Raw genomic sequence first — 15,774 nt, 5'->3', positions numbered from 1 at the left:
CTCCAATACTTGGGCAAATTGTTCTCCTCAGCTCGCTCACTGACAGTCCGAGCCGCGGGGTGGCTCTATTTTCGCTACGGGATGCTCTGCTCGTCCTTCTTGGCCCATGCCTCAGATCTCGATGACGCACGTCGGCAATTGCGCTGACACATCATTTGCGGTGCTGCGGATGGTGCAATTGATACAATTGATGCATTCGCCACCACGATCCAACAGGCAGCGTATTGGCATTGGTGGCATTTATCAAGAAGAATCGACGAGCGGTAGACAGGTGGAAAACAACCCAGTACTTGGTGATTGATGAGAGTATGTACTGGGCATCTGACCTCGGGTCCTCTCGACGAATGCATGGCTTGGATCGTCTTGGCGCGCAATTCTGCAAGCAGCAGCATTTCCAGGTCCATCTTGAACTGACTTGCCTTATTGATCCATCATGGCTGTCCCAATCGGGTCCAACTCAGTCTCGATGGTCGATGCAGAGATGTTTGACAAGCTGAATGCAATCGCCCAAGATCTCAAGGGCAAGACGGTCCCCTTCGGAGGCATCCAGGTCGGTCATCTGCGGGTGTTGGTTCGACTGTGGTGGATATGGTGACCTTTTCTTTGACCGACAGACCCCACTTCGATTGCCGCCTACTGCTCGCTCAACCGGCGTTCTTTACTCCATGTGTATGATCCACTGTCGGTCATGCGCTACCGAAATCCACGAACAATGTGTGCCTCAGCTCATCATCTGTGGAGACTTTCTCCAGCTGCCACCTGGTAACTATCCGCCAATGCAAGCCTGTATCGATCACGGCTGCGGCTTTGACCGGTCCTGATCGCTGGGACACTCAACTATGTTTGATCTACTATTGCAGTGGACCGAACGCCAAAGTTTTGCTTTGAGTCGGCTTCCTGGGGCGAATGTGTTCCTCACACGATCAAGGTATCGACTTTCGATCTGGCTCGTTGGCTTTCCTGGCGCAAACATGCATAAAGCGATCCTGTGGACGCCGCTCGGCCGCTTCATGGTTCAAGCTGACAAACTGATTTGTCCCATCAGCTCTCGAAGGTTTTTCGACAGAAAGAGCAGAGCTTCGTGGACCTCCTCAATGAGCTTCGGATGGGCATCGTCACGGACACGACGGTCGAAATCCTCAAAAGGCTCTCTCGGACTGTGCAGTACCCAGACGATGGAATCGAGCCGACCAGGCTGTAGGTCTTGGTCGATCATCGCTTTCTACACCCAACTTGGTAGAGCTCGGCTGAAACTGGCACCGAGGCGGCATATTGAGGCGCCGCATTGAGGCTCAGGGACCTTACCGCCCAAAACCGATTCCCGTGCATTCACAACTCTCCTCTAGATATCCGCTGCGAGCCCAAGTAGACTCGGCCAACCTCGCAAAGCTCAAGTCACTGCAAAAACCTATCATGGTTTTCAAAGCATCGGACTCGGGAGACGAACACAATGTGAAGAAACTAATGGACAGCTGCATGGCCCCAACTTTGCTGGAGCTGTGCATCGGTGCCCAGGTGATGCTGCTCAAGAACAAGAGTCCGACGCTCGTCAATGGGTTAATGGGCCGGGTGCTCGATTTCGATAAGGGCGATGGTCGTCCGATCATCCAGTTTGTAAACGGCCAGATCGAGCATATACAGCCAGAGCTGTGGCTTCTGGAAGTGAAGGGAGTAACACTGGCAAGTCGTAGCCAGGTAAGTGTCGGGTCCATCTCTGGACTCACCCGTCGCCTGGCCGATGCTGCCTGTCCACCCACGATGACGCTCTGTGGCGGGCCGCTCCATATCGCGCGAATTGATTGCCTCTGGCTCTCCCTACCAGCTTCCACTCTGTCTGTCCTATGCACTGTAAGTTGAAGCACGCGCCTTCTCACTTTGCGCCCCGGTGAACCAGTCCAACTCAAGGAGAGGGGGAGTCTGTGACTTGGCATACTAATCATCCGGCGGTGTCGATTTCCGGTTCACAGGAGCATCCACAAAAGCCAGGGCCAGACTCTCGATCGAGTGATCGTGGATCTGCAAAATATATTCGAGACAGGCCAAGCCTATGTAGCCATCTCGCGAGCCACATCCATCGACCGAATCCAGGCAAGTACATGCTGATGCATAAGCCGACTGGCGGACAAAATGCTGATACTGGCCATTGATGCAGATCCTCAACTTTGAAAAGTCCAAGATCAAGGCACATCCCAGGGTAAGTGCCGCACCGTGGCGGCTGGTTCTGGTAAAAGTGCGATCGCTGACCTCTGCTTGACTTTGCTCTATCAGGTCGCCCAGTTTTACGAGCATCTAAAGGAGCTGTAGGGCCAGCAGGAAGATAGAGTGCCGCTCTGCGCATCTCCGCTTTGTCGACAAGTGATCGTGCTTGCGAACGGGACGCTGCACAATCATGATAATCAATTTGCACGCCATGGATGCGTGGTGAGACACTGCCGAGAGCCCGGAGCCCGGAGCCTGGGAGTACATGCAGAGCGTTGAGCTCGTTGGAGAGCTTCCATGAGACGCGGTGCGCCTGGGTCGCCCAGACAATCGCGCGATGGGTCGCATGTCCGAGCGGGCTCCTCATGCCCTCGGCCTCCCGCCTCCCGCCTCTGGCCTCTGGCCTGTGCTGTCAGAAGCGCCGGCTGCCATGTCGTCTGTCAGCTGATCCCTCATTCGTGGCATCCCGGCCGGGATCCCCGCCGGAGCCAGCGCCCAGACGAGCGGGCAGAGGGCCCACAGCGGTATGGATGTTTGCCAGGGTGGCCCCGGAATCCATCGTTCTTCTTCCGCCATCCGGCACCGTTGTAGGCTCCTCGCTGCGTCTCAATCATAGGCGCCCACGTCCGCACTCTGCCTTTCTGGGTCTTTTGCGGGTCTCTTTGCCGCCGCCTCTCGCTGTCCGCAAACCCGACGACAAGTTTTGCCTTGACCTTTGCTCTCTACCAGCACCCGATTGCCTTAAGCTCGAATCGATGCTCGGATCGATGCTCAGGGCACTGCAGCTTCCCAGTCTCGCAGCCGCCCCTCGCATCCGTGTACTCAGTCCCCTCCGCCGGCCGGGAACTGCACTCAGGGGGGTCCGTCCAGAGTCGCTTTGCTGCTTCAGCACCCTGCAGGAATCTTTGCTCGGTCTCGAAGGGTCGGGTCCAACGATCATCCGTAATCCTACTACGGCCCGATGCTATGAGGACGCCCTGCGTTACGAAAGCGGCACCCGCATCAGCTCGTCGGGTGCTCTGGCGGTGGTCAGTGGCCTCAAGACCGGAAGATCTCCGTCCGACAAGCGGATAGTCCTGGAACAGCAGCATGAGCACAACATCTGGTGGGGACCTGTGAATACCGGTCTCAGCGAGCTGTCGTTTCTCCAGAATCGGAAACGGGCGATGGATTTTTTGAATAGCCGCAAGCGACCTGTATGTGAGTACCCGCTGCAGATTTACGGCTCTGGTTGGTCAAGCACCACAGACTGGAGCAAGTGTGATGTTATGGACTGAGTTCTCAGCGGAACCCTCGCTCCGGCGATTTCAGACGTCGTCGAAGGCTACGCTGGATGGGATCCCTCCGCTCGCATCAAGGTGCGGGTTGTGTGCACCCGTGCATACCACGGTAAGGTTAGCTCTGATCAGACAAAGCCGGCCACTGTCTCAGGCACAAGCAAAAGTCCGGATAGCGTCATGGTTGCAAGCGAACGCACAGCAAACGCCGCCGTCGCAATAACAGCTCCTTCGTCGGATCCTCTCGTTCGTTGATGCAGCGCTGTTCATGCGGAATATGCTCATCCTGCCAAGCTCCGAGGCCGAGGAGCAGTTTGGCTCGCCCGACTTTACGATATACAACGCTGGCGAATGCAGCGCCGATCCAGATGTCGACGGGAACACGTCCGCAACCTCGGTCTCCATATCGTTCGATCGCAGCGAAATGATCATTCTGGGAACAGAGTATGCAGGAGAGATGAAGAAGGGGGTGTGTAGGTATCCTGCGAGTCCATTTCGGGTGCTGCTGCTGTGCCTTGCTGAGAACAACGATGGTGCTAACGTCCGATTGAGTAACTTATCCACCCGCTTCGTCGTAGTCACCGTGATGCACTACCTCATGCCCTCGAGAAATGTTCTCTCGCTCCATGCGTCCGCAAATGAAGGCAGCGATCGCTCCGCCAAGGACACACACCGCAGCACCACAAGCAGCGGTGAGCCAAGCGACGTCACTCTATTCTTTGGCCTTTCAGGAACGGGCAAAACCACGCTATCGGCTGATTCCCGACGCCGACTCATTGGCGATGACGAGCACTGCTGGACTGAAACAGGTGTATTCAATATCGAAAATGGCTGCTACGCCAAGGCCATTGATCTGTCGCGAGCCAAAGAGCCGGAAATCTTTGATGCAATCCGCTTCGGTACCGTTCTGGAGAATGTCGAGCTGGACGACGAAACCAGGGAGGTTGACTACTCGAGCAGGCGCCTGACCGAGAACACTCGGGCATGCTATCCAATTGAGCACATGTAGGGATTTTACGCACCCCTCCGACACATTTTTCACACCACTAAGGTTCCGTTCCAAGAGCAGTGTGGCCTGAAGCGTCATGCCTCGCCCGTAGTATCTTTGTATTATGATCTGGTTGATGACTTGCTGCAGTGTTATTAACTGGTACTCTCGGTCAACTTGCCCGCTCCCCTGCCGCAGTGCCAACAGCAAGATCCCTTGCATCGGCGGTCATCCGAAGAACATCATATTTCTGACGTGCGATGCATTTGGAGTACTCCCTCCGGTTGCACAGCTGACTCCCGACCAGGCCGTGTATCATTTCTTGAGGTATATTGCAATCCGGTTAGGGCACCCTGCTCAGCCGAGACAGCTCTGTCGTTGATGCTTGGACTTCTCTAATGCGTATTGGCAATCTTTGCCTTACTTCCGACTCTGGCTTCTTCTTCTCCTTCTCCGCGACCAACGGGCATTGCCGTGATCGATCTTGGACACGGCTCTGCAGCGGATACACAGCAAAGATTGCAGGAACAGAGGACGGTGTGTCGGAGCCTCAGGCGACATTTTCTGCATGCTTTGGGCAGCCCTTCCTGGTTTGGCATCCTGTGATTTACGCAAACATGCTTCGCGACAAAATCCGAGGTGCTCTATACGATCCTGACTCCCTTATGCAGCAGGCCCCGAGCCGTTAGCCAATACTCTACTCCACAACTAGCTGCTGCGGCGACGTTTGATGTAAAACCAAATCAACTACGGATGACCATGTGTCTCCCGGCCCGGTATCCAATGCGCGCTCTAAACAATGTGATTTCTCCCCGTCGATCTATAGAGCACAAGTCGGCAGTATGGATGATCAACACTGGCTGGACAGGGGGCAGGTATGGCACTGGAAAGCGCATCCCTCTTCAGCTCTCAAGATCAATTGTTGATGAGGTAGGCTGGCCGTGTTGGGTTTGCTCTCAGTGGGCCCCAGCCGTCCCACTCGGCAAGGGCCAGCATAAGCATCCCGATTGGAGCTTTTCCACCTTGGCCGCTCTCGCTGATCCTATGCCACACTTTCCTCGTGTCCGCACAATCGCGCAAGATTCATTCGGGTCGATTAAGTGAGAGCATGAGCTCTGGGATCCAACAAACCTTCCCGGTCTTCAACCTGGCGATTCCAACCGATCTTCCCGGCATGGGCGCCTCGTTCCGATCGATTCTCGACCCGAGAAGTGGTTGGCCATCGGGCGCAGCTGATTTTGATCAGAATCTTCGAGAGCTTGCACTCCTCTTTGACCAAAACTTCGCACAGTTCTCTGGCCAAGTTGGCACTCAAGTTGCCCGCGCCGGAGTAAAGCTGTGAGCGTATCTTCCAACAGTGCATACGATGGCACTTTGCCTTGCTTGCGGCCGGAAACATTCTCAGGCCATTGCCGGTCCTAGAGCCGGATCCAGGATGCTCGTGTTGGCAGCAACCACGCCGACGCCATCCTATTGTTAGCACAGATGACAGCTTCAATCGACAGATGGCTGGACATGAATTGGTCGACGACTAATCAGTGCAAACCTATCGCAGAGTGACTTTATCCAGCAACGCGGATTGCCTTCTGAAATATACAGCTCTTGCGCAAAATCGAAATACTTTGAAAAGAATCGGTGGCGAGACGATCAGAAGCTGCCGGGCGGCACTGATCAATGGGTGATGATCGACCTGCACACTGCGTCCATTTGTCCAGTGCGATTGAAACTGTTGCTCTGGGCTGGTATGCACATAATACAGCCGTCACGCACTGCAGCTGACGGATTGTGCTCCACTTGGGTACACTGCATGAATTTCGATGTATTCGGAAACCAGAAAGTGGTCGATGGCCTCAAAACAGCCCGTCCGTTTCGGCTAGAAACCCTTGCAAGTCAGTCCATGTACACATAGACAACCTTCCCATCGAGGTCGTAGCTTGCAATGTATGTGCTTTCGTCGAGAACAATCGACCCGATGGAGCTCGAGGGCCTTTCGCCGTCTGCCAATGCCGACGTAGAGGTCGGTGGGCTCTCGGTATAGATGTATAGCCTCAAGGGAGCGACGCGTTTATGTGACTTCCGGAGCAGCTTCTGCACATATCGAAGAATGGCCGACACAAGCTCATCCTTTCTGAACTCTGCAGGATGCCTTGTTCCGTCTGGGAGCTTCAGCAAAATCCTGATCGACCCCGAACATACGGGTAATGCGGCGCTCTCCTCGTGTCGATACCCGACAGGCGTTTCATCATGAAGTAGATCTAGGTGACCTGCATCGGCCGTGACCAGCCCCCCAACATCGGCATCGGAGGCTTGTTTGGCCACCGAGTCATCAGGAGCTTTGAAGCTCAACGGCTGTGGCGAAAACGACAGTGGTTTGTTTCTGGCCGTGGACGCCACCGATGCCTCGGTCTCCGTCGAGAGAGCATTGCTGCGCTTGACTGGAGACAGGCATCTCTTTGAGGAGGCAAAACCCATGGGTTCAATATCATCGTCGAGACCCTCGGCCCTGGCAATGCCGCTAAATTGGGCCGCCCCAAACACATCCGTCTCTCGGATGGATGATGCCTCGCGGGACAGGAATGGGGCGGCGCTGAGCGGCGAGAGAGTGACGAGGTTGCGCTTCATTGCTGCCGTGTCGGATTTCTTGCTAGCTGGCTGAGCAACAGCAACCGAGACCGGTTTGGCATGTGTTGGTGTCAGCTTCTCATGGCTGTCGCGTGGATCGTTAGTGTCCAACGAATTCAGAATTCGCGATCGAGCAGCGTTCACATCCAGCGGCGGAAGTGAAGGAGCCTTCTTCTATGGGCAGCCGTAGGTTGTGGTATGGCGATGAGTAGGTGGAGGGGCGCGAGGGAGCTACGGCTCTGCATCCCGCGGACAATCAACAATGAGCACCTTACCGGGTGCGCATAGCGCTTAGCCGGCTGCCCCTGCATCTTGAGGATCCGATTGATGTTCGTCTACTGAAGGGCGACCTATGAAATGGAGCCCTGAGCCTGGGGGGGGTGAGAGGCGAAAACTCAAACTCGCCTCCAGAGCTCGACGCTGGCTTGTGTCGGCCTATGCGTGAGAAGAGCGCTGGCGGGCCAATGGATGATCGGACGACGGCAGCCAGTGCCAATGAAAGCGCCAGTGCAAGTGCAAGTGCCAGGCCCGCCGTGGGAATATTGGGAGCAGCTTGTGCGACACGGCGCCGAGAGAAAAAAAAAAGTTCCTCCTGGTTGGCGCTGGGCCTGGAATTGATCAAACCCAGAGCGAGCAACACCAGCAGCGCGAGCAGCTGCGAGCCAGAGCAAGACACCTGCAGCCATGGGCAAGGGCCGTGATAAGAAAAAGAAGAACAAGGCTGAGAAGACCAGCGCCAAAAGCAAAGACAAGGTCGGTCTACAGTCTTTGCAGGGCCTGGCGGAGCCTTACCCAGCCAATGTAGCAGGAAATGACCTGGAGTATCTTGGAACGGTATCTAGGAACTCGAGAAGAAGCTCAAGAAGCAGTCCAAGAAAGCCAAGAATGAGCTAGATGAGCCCGAGGAAGACATCGATGCCATATTGGCAGACCTGAAGCAGCAGGTTGGTGCTGGAATGGGCTCCCCCCCCCTCCAAATCCAGATGGGCCCGACTCTTGAGCACTGCCAGATCCAAACAAGACGGGATGCACAGCATGTCTCGATGAGCACCAAAGCGGGCCGCTGTTTGTCCGAGGGCCGACTGATCAATTCCACACGGTGCCATCTTCATAGCAAGAGGAGATGTACAAGGTCACGGAAGAGATCAGCACAACCCCTCCCTCGAGGCGGGTCAACGGCACACTCTCCGTCAATCCCCTAAATCCTGCCGAGCTCATCCTCTTCGGCGGAGAGTATTTCGATGGCCAAAAGTTCCATCTGTTTAATGATCTGTACAGGTGGGCAGATCAGAGACTCGAGCAGCAGATCGGTAGCACCAGCCACACAAGACAACGGTGCGATCGTATATCGGATCTGCACGCCTTTCTGGCTCTGACACTCGATATCGGCATCGCATCACAATTGCTCGAAACGCTGGCGATGGTATGTGCCAGGTACAACACAGAGAAGAACGAGTGGCGCAAGATCACTTCGCCGAACAGGTACTAGAGATCAGCATATCATCTCCCAGAGCGCCAGAATGTGACAATCAGCACGACAGGGTGCATTCTGGGGGGGGGGAGCCAACCCACACCTCCGCTCAACCTGTCCTATCGCAGTCCAGGACCGCGCTCCTCGCATCAAGTTGGAATCACCCCAAACGGTCGCCTGTTTTTGTTTGGAGGTTGGTTTCTTGACTGGTTTGTGAACAGGGCGTAGTGACTGTTGGGTACTTTGGTCTGATCAATTCGCTCGATTCGCTCGTCGTGGCTTACATTCGATCTGTCCTTGGCACTCGACAGGAGAGTTTGTTAGTCCCAACGAAACCACATTCTTCCACTACAAGGACTTCTGGACCTTCGATCTCAAAACAAACCAGTGGGAGAAGCTTGAGGTGAAGGGTCGGCCAAGTCCCCGCTCTGGCCACCGTATTGCCATGTGGAAGCAGTATATGCTTGTATATGGAGGCTTTTACGACACCTACGCCGAGACGCGATAGTGAGTATTACGCTGCCCGATCATGGCACGCTGATGTGTCAGAGTGGCGTCTCACTATCAGCGGAGCGGCAACATCGATGGCTTCCCAACCCCAAGAATCTCGGGTCTCCAAGTAATATGCTCACAGTCACTTTGCATTCATCAATTTCATCGCAACATCCTGACGCGCCGGTACTTTCCCCAGCCACGATGATTTATGGTGCGTGCCTCCGATTGTTCAGTAATCTCGACGTAGAGAATATGATCTTGAGAGCAAGGCAGCTCATCAAGGTGTCACGTCATCAACCAACCAACCAGCCTCCCTTTTGTTGTGTGCGCTCATCCAGGGCATTCGATACCAACAACTACTCTGTATGTAACTGTATCACGCTCCCAAACAACCTCGATGCTTCCCTCGGTAGACGAAGGGTCTGGAAATGCACCGCTTTCTTACCCCCTCCACTACGGTTAGTGGCAAAAACTCGAGTTACCCGACCCAAAGCCATCCGCACGATCTGGATGCCAGTTCTTCAACATCCCGCAAACCGACAACGTGCTTTTGTATGGTGAGTAAAAGAAATCCCGGGCATTTCGACTCTGGATATACTGTGATTGATGTACTCCAAGCGATGGCGAAAGCAAGCCACAGTCTGACTGGCGCTGCACAATCGACACGCGTCTTTGGAATGGCCTTGGAGGCTGATCCTCATACAACTCCAATCTGTACAGGAGGATATTGCAAGGAAGTTATCAAGGGCCAGAAGGCTAGAGGTCTAGTCCACACAGGTGCGGTCCTTGCATTTGAGTCCACTGGAAAAGGTAGATCTGTAGCCCTGACACGCGCTTCGCATATCCTTATCACTCTGTGTGGCCAGATGCATGGATTTTGAAAATGACTCCTGACCTGAAGAACCTCAAGTGGGAGCGAAAGAAAAGGAACGCGTCCGCTCCGAGGTAGTAAATGGCCATGCCCTGCACATGTGCGAGCCAGCATCCTTCACGAAAACATTCATGCGGAATGCGCATTGACATCATCGCATCATTTATCCTCCAATAATAGCGCGAGAAGTGGATGCACCATGGTTTGCTACAAAAATCGCGGCATCATGCTTGGTGGTGTATCGGATATCGAAACGGAAGAAAAAATCGAGTCAGTCTGCTACAATGAGATGTATGTATGAAGGAGAAGTCGTGGTCGCAGCGACAGAGCATACCTGGATTGCGCTGGTGGATGTGTACTTTAGCCGATGGCATTGAAGTCACAGCAGTGTTATTCCTCATGGTAAAGCGACCGCCCTTAACAACGATATGGCATATTGCTCACCCCCCCCGGATCGCCAGGTACCAGTTCAACATTGGTAGGCGATGCTCAAGCTGGAGCCAGATTTGTGTTTATCGGCAGTCCAACCCAGAATGATTCGTGTTGAACAAGTACACTCCTGTACAGATCCTCGAACTGTACATATCGACTGAGCTTCTCCGTCCCCCCCCCCAGACTCAAACAAATGGTTTCCTCTGACTTTGAGACAATCCAAAAGCAAAAAGCCCAGAAAGAAACAGGATGCCAAAAAGGAAGATGAGAGCGACGATGAATTTTCGATCGAAAAATATCTCAAAGGCGACGAGGACGGCGACTCTGACGATGAGAGAGACGCTACAAGCGCACACAAGCCTACCGCTGCTGCCGATGATGTGCCAGAGACAAATGTACTTGCGCAGCCATGCCCTCGATTCAACACCATGCTCGCCATCTACAAGAACTTGCTGTTCATGTGAGTTGCTTTGCAAGATAACAGCATGTGTCCGATCCGAGACCATCCATTCGATTGTGCCTTTATGTTGCTGGGCTAATCGGATCACCCTATGGTTTTACGACAGATACGGAGGCATTTTTGAGACTGGAGCAAAGGAGATCACTCTAGCCGACATGTGGAGCGTCAACTTGGACAAGATGAACGAATTCAAGTGCATCGTTGCAGATGATGTAGATCTGGCGCAGTGGCTTGGTGAAGATAGCGACGATGAAGAGGACGATGAAGGGGGCGACGGCGATGAGGATGATGATGACGATGAGGATCAGGACGACGAGGAGGGCGATGGCGAAGAAGGCGACGACCCAACTAGCGACAAGGACGACGACAATGGCGCCGATGGCGCTGACGACAAACTCGCGGTCGAACCGAAGCCGGCTTTGGCAAAGGGCAAGGGCAAAAGCAAGCCCGAGAAACCCACGCCGGTTGCTGATCCTATCTCGCCCCGAAACCACGACGACTCGACCAAGGCAGCTCGGCCTGCGATAAGCGATGACACCGAAGATCAGGAACAGGTAATTGCTCCTATGAGTCCGCAGTGGTCTTGCGCTAGCGTAGCTAACATTGCCCTCGACTACATAGCTGATCGACAGGACCATGGAGGAGCCATATGTCACCGAGACTCTCAGGGAGTTTGTCCAAGTACGTATTGGCCGAGTGCAGGAACGAACCAAGTGGGGGCGGCGACGGCATCTACTGTTGTATGCAGTGCAGCAAATCAAGACACTAGGCAAAGTCCACTCGTTCAAGCCCAGCCCCGCACACCGATGGCCTTGTCTTTGGCGACGTTTTCTGCAGTCAACCAACTCCTTTTGTTCGCTCTCGTGTGCAGAGAACAAGCTCGTACTGGGAAAAGCGCGCCTACGAGGAGTTTGGCACACTGGGAGGCAAGCTGCTTCGTCAAGACGCATTCGAGCTGGCCCAAGAGTGCTTCAACGCCGCCCAGCCCACGCTCGAAATCATCCGCCAGCAGATGGCAGAGGCTGAGGTCGAGGAGCAGGAGCGAATTGCCCGAACCAAGGAGCAGCAAGCAGAGCGCCTCAACCGTAACCGCCGCTGATCGAGCAATCAAGGCATGTGTCAAGAGCACGCGTCGCTGGGCTCCATCTATAGGCTCGTATCGGCTCGGCAGTGCGCAAGATAGCAAAGGGCTGAAAGCAACTCTGTCTTCTCAAAGGACTCGATGAATAGATTCAATTGCCATCACATTTTCAGACCTGTGCTCATGCCAAGAAGTCGCCTCGTGCAAGGCCCATCTATAAGCCAGTGCATCGGAAATGGACGAGCAGAGCACTCTGTCACCACAGGGATACGCACCGCGCTTCCTCGCATCCAAACCGATTGTATCGGCCCTGTCATTGGCGAGAGCGGTGCCCACCCTATGCGACGCGACTCATTCCGAACTTTGTGCAGGGACCGCCTGTCGGCGCAAATACAGCCTCTTGGATCGCCGACAGAACCTGTCTTGTTGGAGCTCGGTGAGCTTTTCGGCCCAGGCTTGGAGTCGCTCTTCGAACTTGAGCAAGTCGCATAGGATGGGCTGGATGTGGGTCCTACGCCCATCAACCATCGAGCGATTGTCCCTGATCAAAATGTAGAGATTGGAGTTGGAAGGCGGCGTCTGAGCTGCGGCGGGCTGTGGTGGAGAAGGCTCCGGAACTGACAGGCCGGGCTTGGAGGTGCTGAGGGTGGCTCTCACGGTCGCCGCCCCGGATCTGCCCCGTTTCCGCTTGAGTCCCGAGTATCGAGATGTGCCCAGAGCGCTGGCAATAAAGGCTTCCTCATCCCAAAGAGTAGATAATGCCTTGTCCCAATCTGCCTTGCTCTCGTCCGAGTAACGGTCCAGCACAAGAGTCTGGTAGAGATGCTCAAGGATGAACTCGGCAACACCAAGGGTTTCTTCCCGCTGGGCAATCCGGAGTATGTCGGGCAAGTGTTGCACGCTAATTGAGATCCCGGCTCTGAGAAAATGCTCGGGCAGCGGACGCAAGCAGCATTGGGAATCTTTGCTACCCAGCTTTTGCATAATGTCATCGAAGCAAGCCTGCACAATTTCGTCACTGGAAGGAAATATGCGAAAGATCCACTTCCAGATGGTGGCCGGGTGCTGCTGGTGGTAGCAGCGCGTGCGAAACTTGATTTGGTCCTTTTGCGGGCAGCCCGTGGATTTGTGGGTCAGAAGAATGCCCTTGATCGTCGCCAGCGGGATCGAAAAGCTGTGTCTGAGATGCTATGGGTAGGAGCAGATGTGAGCCGATCGAGCTACTCGCACCGAGGAGATGTTTCGGCGTGTGCAGCTAAGCGTGATGCCATACCCCAGCCGCAAATCACCAGCAGCACACAGCGCCTTCAAATGAATGCGCCAGCTTTTACCTCCAGAATATGTTCCGAGGTGCACAAGCGATCGGGACCAAGTAGACTCTCGAGGGTATTGAGCACATGCCTGCTCAGCTCGCCTTCGGGCACACACTCCTTGAAGGCACCGATGATTTCGTTGCGAGCGAGCTGCAGCCCCAGATTGACGACCGACGACGTGAGCTTGAAGCCAAGTCGCTGGAACTTGGCGAGAGCCTCCTTGGGGCTCTGAAACTCCTGTCAACGCAATTTGGTGCGATAGACCGAACAAAGCACAATTCTGCGTTTGTAAGGACGAAATCTTCGTGTCCCCCGCACAAGTGTCACCGTACCCCGAGCGCACACGTTGTCGAGATGATGATGGAGCACCAATTGCACTAGTTGCATTCGCAGCCATCTCGGCGCTTCACCCACCTTTCGCAGAACCCATTTCATAAACTCGTCGTTGATAGCGTCGATTCTATATCCGTTCTTCTTCATGAGGAGAGTCAGCAGGTCAATGTCGATTTTGCCAAGTTTGTACAAAATGTACGCGAAACGCTCATCTTCCGGTGGTGGGAAAAAGCCGTAACGGACGATGAGGTCCGCAAGCTTGGATCGGATCTGCGCCGTGACATCATGCGGGTTGAGGGTGTTGAGGAGATTGCGGAAGGTCACGACGTCATCTTCCAGCAAGTCAAGCGAGTCTTCGTCGTGGTGATAGAGACTGGCTGCCTGCTGCCCAAGCCACGAGAGGAGGGCTGGACAGACGTGGTCAGATGAGCGAAAGGCGTGCTGGATAAGATAGCGCGGCAAGACTGAGCCGTTCTGGATAAGCATGTTTCCCAGGGTCGGTGTGAGAACGTTGCGTTTCATGGCAAAATAGAGGGCCAGCTTCGGAGTAAACGTGGTGCGAAGACGCGTTGCGACGGAGAATGGATGGCGGGCTATCACAGCGAATGCCGAGCAGACAAGCGGAAAGCAGGAGTGCGACTCGCTGGAGAGATGAGCGTATATGTGGAACCAGATCTCGACGGGCAAGACGAGCAGGATGCGACAGTGCTGTGCGAGTGGCTTCATGGTATGGCCGAGGTCAAGGAAAACTAAATACGAAGACGCGCGGTGGGAGTGAGGGCTGAACACCCTCGCAGCGGACTTTCGAGGCTAAGAACCGCAACCAGGTGATGAAAGCGATACCGAACAAGGGTTTGTGCCAATCTCCAATCACAATGATGTCGATAGGGGGAGTGCGTTGGCCCAGGAGAGTCTCATGATTGATATTGCAGCCTCGCAGACAAACAGCTCCTCCAGCCCAAGGGAGTGCTTGGATGCTTCATGTGTCCAGTTCAGTCCTCCGATACACACCGCATTCCTTCTGGAGATGTTCTTGCTCTGCGCCGCTCCAGACGGCTGGGTCGACGGGAAGGGTCGCATCATGGACACACCCAAGCAAGCGAGCCGAGAGTCGCCTGGTCGCTGTTCTCGTTGGCTGGGAGCACATTTGTGATGGCCGGACGCTGCAGCCAGGCGAGCATTCTCCATGAAGCCCCCTGAGCCGCGGTGTGCCCTGCAAGCGACCGATACGGAACGTGCCGGCGCTGCGCATGTGCAACGAAAGATTTCGGGAGCGGGATTGCATGGCGATGCCGGCGCCATGGCAAACATCTGCATCATGGCAATGTCAGCGGCATGGGCCAGATCGCTTGGCTGCCTCGTGTGCTCATGTAGCACAACGGCCAGGGGCATCGTGAGCAGCAGACAAGGGGTGGCCTCGGCCAATCGCAGCGGCGCCAGAGTCACCTGGCGTCACCAGATGTGCCTCGCCTCCCTTGCCTCGGCGGGTGGCGTGGCTCTGTGTGGCACGTATCGTGCGCAGCAGTGGCAGTGTAGCCAATCGCCGTGCAGCGTGCGCCCGGAACGTGCTCCCTGTCGCGACCCCACGGCCGCGCCACATCCGGAAATGGAGCGCGTGTGTGGTACAGAGAAGCAACGCGCTGCGCAGCACCCCTTGGTCCGTTCTTGGCTCGCTTCGTTGCGCACGCGCCGCTCGCCATTGGTCCGCTGGCGGCGATGGCGACAGCCGCCTGGGCGTCCCCTTGGCCTGCTCATGCTGCCTCGGTCGCGGTCGCCCATCCTGTGCCCTCGGGTTGCCGTCGATCTCCCCCCCTGCCTCTCTGCCGATCGTCCGCTGGGCGTCTCCCGGCACACCAGTCTCCGTCTGTCGATCGTCAGCGACCCTGGTATCGCCGCCCCGCAAGGCCATGTCAACCGCCGTTTCGGCCATCAGCATCTCCCCGCCCGCCGGCAAGGGCAAGGGCGGCGTCTTTCTCGTCGAGGTCGAATACGGAATCCCCACATCGATCAAGTGCAATGTTCACGTCACGCTGGAGAAGGACCTCAAGACCATCCGCATCGCTCTCTGTAAGCTGTCGTTGTCTTGGGCCGATTGTCTGTCCGCCAAAAGGGGCGGCGAAGGTTTTGGCGGGGCCGTTGCTGCGGACGCCGTCGCCTGCTTGGCATGTTCGATGGATGGGTGAGAACCACCGGCACTGCCGAGTACAAGCCACCACCACCACCCGCCGCGCT

General features: G+C 55.4%; 4 protein-coding genes across 4 annotated transcripts; 2 read left to right on the top strand and 2 right to left on the bottom strand.

Annotated features, from left to right (window-relative positions):
* Positions 1-2,580: 2,580 nt before the first annotated feature.
* BJ171DRAFT_490274 (phosphoenolpyruvate carboxykinase [ATP]) lies at positions 2,581-6,082 on the top strand. Its single transcript, XM_053109603.1, has 8 exons — positions 2,581-3,399; positions 3,511-3,588; positions 3,737-3,949; positions 4,055-4,481; positions 4,663-4,791; positions 4,967-5,103; positions 5,291-5,394; positions 5,546-6,082. The coding sequence occupies exons 1-8, from the start codon at positions 2,730-2,732 to the stop codon at positions 5,804-5,806; spliced, it is 2,019 nt and encodes a 672-aa protein (XP_052970197.1). The 5' UTR covers positions 2,581-2,729; the 3' UTR covers positions 5,807-6,082.
* A 181-nt stretch (positions 6,083-6,263) lies between these two features.
* On the bottom strand, positions 6,264-7,565 carry BJ171DRAFT_490271 (uncharacterized protein). Its single transcript, XM_053109602.1, has 2 exons — positions 7,362-7,565; positions 6,264-7,260 (listed from the first exon to the last, which is right to left on the bottom strand). The coding sequence occupies exons 1-2, from the start codon at positions 7,395-7,397 to the stop codon at positions 6,355-6,357; spliced, it is 942 nt and encodes a 313-aa protein (XP_052970196.1). The 5' UTR covers positions 7,398-7,565; the 3' UTR covers positions 6,264-6,354.
* A 45-nt stretch (positions 7,566-7,610) lies between these two features.
* Positions 7,611-12,308, top strand: BJ171DRAFT_490269 (galactose oxidase). The gene is made up of 17 exons (XM_053109601.1): positions 7,611-7,839; positions 7,929-8,030; positions 8,201-8,364; positions 8,521-8,568; positions 8,686-8,750; positions 8,869-9,064; positions 9,249-9,263; positions 9,391-9,415; positions 9,516-9,609; positions 9,773-9,829; positions 9,919-9,997; positions 10,104-10,214; positions 10,385-10,401; positions 10,539-10,815; positions 10,922-11,369; positions 11,437-11,496; positions 11,687-12,308. The coding sequence occupies exons 1-17, from the start codon at positions 7,771-7,773 to the stop codon at positions 11,912-11,914; spliced, it is 2,055 nt and encodes a 684-aa protein (XP_052970195.1). The 5' UTR covers positions 7,611-7,770; the 3' UTR covers positions 11,915-12,308.
* BJ171DRAFT_633866 (uncharacterized protein) lies at positions 12,248-14,268 on the bottom strand (the record flags this gene model as incomplete). The annotated part of the gene is made up of 3 exons (XM_053115662.1): positions 12,248-13,084; positions 13,228-13,446; positions 13,624-14,268. The coding sequence occupies 3 exons, from the start codon at positions 14,266-14,268 to the stop codon at positions 12,248-12,250; spliced, it is 1,701 nt and encodes a 566-aa protein (XP_052970194.1).
* Positions 14,269-15,774: the final 1,506 nt, after the last annotated feature.

Source organism: Polychytrium aggregatum (genome assembly GCF_025602895.1).
Source record: "Polychytrium aggregatum strain JEL109 chromosome Unknown BJ171scaffold_5, whole genome shotgun sequence".
Taxonomy (NCBI): Eukaryota; Fungi; Chytridiomycota; class Chytridiomycetes; order Polychytriales; genus Polychytrium; species Polychytrium aggregatum.
Note: the sequence above shows the minus strand (reverse complement) of the source record. Positions and strands in the feature narration are given on the sequence as shown.